The 3,571-nt window shown below is 34.5% G+C and overlaps 1 protein-coding gene across 1 annotated transcript; it reads left to right on the top strand.

Annotated features, from left to right (window-relative positions):
* Positions 1-353: 353 nt before the first annotated feature.
* Positions 354-3,349, top strand: LOC131597481 (uncharacterized). Its single transcript, XM_058870177.1, has 12 exons — positions 354-491; positions 973-1,240; positions 1,322-1,412; positions 1,500-1,624; positions 1,730-1,820; positions 1,902-2,061; positions 2,150-2,307; positions 2,384-2,504; positions 2,596-2,766; positions 2,858-2,896; positions 2,993-3,046; positions 3,185-3,349. Exons 1-12 carry the CDS (start codon positions 354-356, stop codon positions 3,347-3,349), a joined length of 1,581 nt encoding a protein of 526 aa, XP_058726160.1.
* Positions 3,350-3,571: the final 222 nt, after the last annotated feature.

Genomic DNA, 3,571 nt, shown 5'->3' with positions numbered 1-3,571 from the left:
GTCCAAAGTAACGATTTGTCAGCCCATTAGCCCATTTAGTTTCCATGTTTATGGTCTGTTTCATTAATCCTTGCCTGCAGCTGTATTAAAATATTATTCTTTTTGGATATTGGTTGCATTTGAACCGGATAATGAAGAAAAGGTGAGTCTGGAAAACAGTTGCTCAGTCATGTTGTTCCCAATGACTACACTGTTTGCAGGTTGTAATGTCACTTACCTCTTCTCTTTCTTCACTTTTCACAAATAGATTTTGTTTCCGGAACAACCCTAACTACCACCAAACTCTTTCTTCAGTTTTCACAATTACATTTTCTTCACTATACAACCGTTTTTTCTGGTTTTCCGGATTCTAAATGGCTAGACCCTTCGAGTTGGTGAAGAACATTAACGATGCGAAGGAGCTTTGGAAAGTTGTTGTTCTTATACATCACAAATGGACCGTTCTCAATAAGAACAAGGAACATTTCGAGTTGGTTGTCGTTGATAAAGATGTAAGCTCTTCTATCTGCCATTTTTTGTTACTACTTCTGTTTGGCGTTTTTGTCATGAATCCTTCATTTTTTTATTCTTAATGGTTTTCTAAATCTAAAGCTTTGGCTTAATGAAACTGACGGTTTAATGAAACTTTGCTTTCAATAAAACATAACAAAACATGAAGATCTACGCGCTTCAACCTGGTTGTCAAATTTTCTTCTTTTCTTTATCCTGTTACTTTTTTCCTGCATTTTGTGTGAAATCTGGTTTAAAATACAAATGTAGTGGTTGTTTTACCATTTCTTAAAATTAACTTCTGTTTTAATGGAAACCTGATTTTACCACCACTGATTAGATACTATAAACTTGGTTAATGTGGTTGATCTTTTAAACTTTTACAACTAACATGTTTCCTCTATTAATAGTTTGTTCATATGTTGTTACCTTTTCCATATTCCCTTTCCTCTCTGAAACTCTGCTTTTTCGTCTATTATACAGGGTTGTGACATCCATGTCAACGTTCCACATCCTTTTAAGCAGGCTTATGATTCACTTTTAACCGTTGGCAACACTTATACAATCTCAAACTTCCAAGTCTCTCTTAATGATATGCTTTTCAAGCCTTCAGATCACAAATTTATGTTGACATTTACTGGTGGTACATCTGTTACCGACAAGAATAAACATCAAATTCCTGCAAAGCCACTTAAATTCACTTCTTTCACTGATATTATGTCTGGGAATTGGAAAAAGGATGTTCTAATGGGTATGAAAATATTAACTGAGCCTTATTTTATGTGCACAACATGTTTCTCTATTCTATTATGTTTTGTTTCTTTTTTCTCAGATGTCATTGGAATGGTCAAAGAAATTGGCTACACCCAACTACAACAGGGGGGCAAGAAACAACAGATCAATCTATCGTTGAAGGATTTGTCGTATGTCTTTAATTATGCAACTCTTTTTTAACAGTTTTTGTTGTTATTTGTCATACTAAGATTATTCTGTTATTGAATTTTCTTTAGGGGCAACGTTTTGAATTGCACTTTGTGGGAAGGATATGCAGTGCAGTTCCATGAATTCAGTAAAAATAGAAAGGACATAACTCCCCTCATTATTGTTTTGCAATATGCAAAAGTCAAGGAAGAAGGTATCTGATTAATATAGATGCATAACATATTGAACTTATTGTTTATTTAAAGGTTTGCCATACAATAATAATAATAATAACTCTCATCTGCCTTTTCATTTTTAGGTAAGTATCCATTATGTGTTTCTAACACCTTCAACGTTACAAAGTTGATTCTCAATGATGACTTTCCTCAGATTAAAGAATTTATTGAAAGGTATCAGTTTTTCCACCAGATATCCTCTATGATTGACTTTAATTCTACTGTGTTGTTCATTTGTTTTAATTTTATTTATAGCCTACCAAAAATCAGTGAGGCTGAATCTTCAAGTCAGGCTTTGAGCCTGCAGTCCCAGACACTGTCTCAATACTCAACTTCTTCTCAACACACTCCTTATGATAAACTAATGTATAAAGCAACCGTACAGCCTTTGGTTGAAATTGTAAAACTCAAGGAGGTATTAACTTCTTTTCATCTCAATATTATTCCTTTTACAACTATTATTTCTCTACCCTAATGAAAGAAGGCTATTGTTTCATTGTCAGGAAGCTCAATATGTTACCGTTGCGACAATAACCAAACTCAAGGCTGCTCAAGGTGGATGGTATTACCAAGCATGTCATCAGTGTCCTAGGGTTGCTAAAGGGAATGAACCACCCTATGAATGTACTCTTCGCCACAAAACAGAAACAGCCATTTATAGGTAACATATCAACCTATTCCATGACATTTCTATATGCACAACACAATTGCATCCTCATCACCTCAATGTATTACAGGTATAAAATTTTAATTGAAGTTTTTAATGCTGGAACAAAAGCATCATTTGTAATATGGGACCGTGAAGCTTTTCAACTTTTGAAGGTCACTGCTGCTCAGATGCGCACTAATTTACTTGAGGTCTCATCCTGCTACTTTATCTTGAGCTTTAACGCCATGGTCTTCGATTATCTGTGAACCCATTGACTCACATCTTTCATTCTTATAAAAGGCTGGTATTACCGACCCTCTTGAGTTCCCAGTAGCGCTTGATGCTTTAGTTGGAATGACCATGGTTTTCAAGGTCAAATGGCAACCTGATTGGGAAAATGCGTCTGTTATGTCTATATTTGAAGATGACATTGTAAAAAAGGATATACTACGTTCATTTGGACAGGAATTGGTACGTGTTTTTTGGTGGACTACATTATTATACATATAGTCATATATATACGTTTTAAATTCAGCATTAACGTTTCTACCTTTTTTATTAGCCTAATTCCCAGAACATGCTAACTCCTAATGTAACACAGGTATGTTCAACCACTTATTTTTATTATTCCCATTTCTGTTTATGGTTTATCCTTCTTTCCTTAATAAATCACTGTTTTTCTTTTATATTGGCTAAGAACAATGAGAGTGTTGCTGAGGTTTCACATTTGGATGATTGGGACATCATTCCGGTAATACCCATTTCCAATTTCGTATTATCTACCTAATACCAGTGACTTCCACTCCTGCTATACCGCTGATATTTTTGTATTATACCAATCAGTTCTACTCCTGCTATATGTTAATGGTTCAGTTGTTCTTCTTATCAGGAAACCGATATTACATCTGATGCATTGCCGGACCCTGTTACACCAACTTCAGCTGCTAAACGGATTGCTCCACATGAATCACATGACATTACTCCTTTATCTCAGACGTCTGAATTACAACAGTCTTCCACAAAGATGAAAAAGCATATCAAACTGGAGAATTAGCATGCTTTCCATTAATATCAAGTGAAAACTATCTTTTTGTAATCTGCCTAAGTCAACAGTTATTAGAATTTTACTCTCCACCTAAAACATCACTACTTTTCAAGGGCAGCAATGGTTGTATAATATTATAATTAATGCTTATTTTGGTTTAAGTAATTCCTCTTCTTTATAACTAATTCTTCATGCTCTTTATATTTTCCAGCTTATTTAATCAAGAAATTA

The sequence above is a fragment of the Vicia villosa genome, linkage group LG4 (assembly GCF_029867415.1).
Source record: "Vicia villosa cultivar HV-30 ecotype Madison, WI linkage group LG4, Vvil1.0, whole genome shotgun sequence".
Classification (NCBI taxonomy): Eukaryota; Viridiplantae; Streptophyta; class Magnoliopsida; order Fabales; family Fabaceae; genus Vicia; species Vicia villosa.
This window is presented reverse-complemented; position numbering and strand designations above follow the sequence as displayed.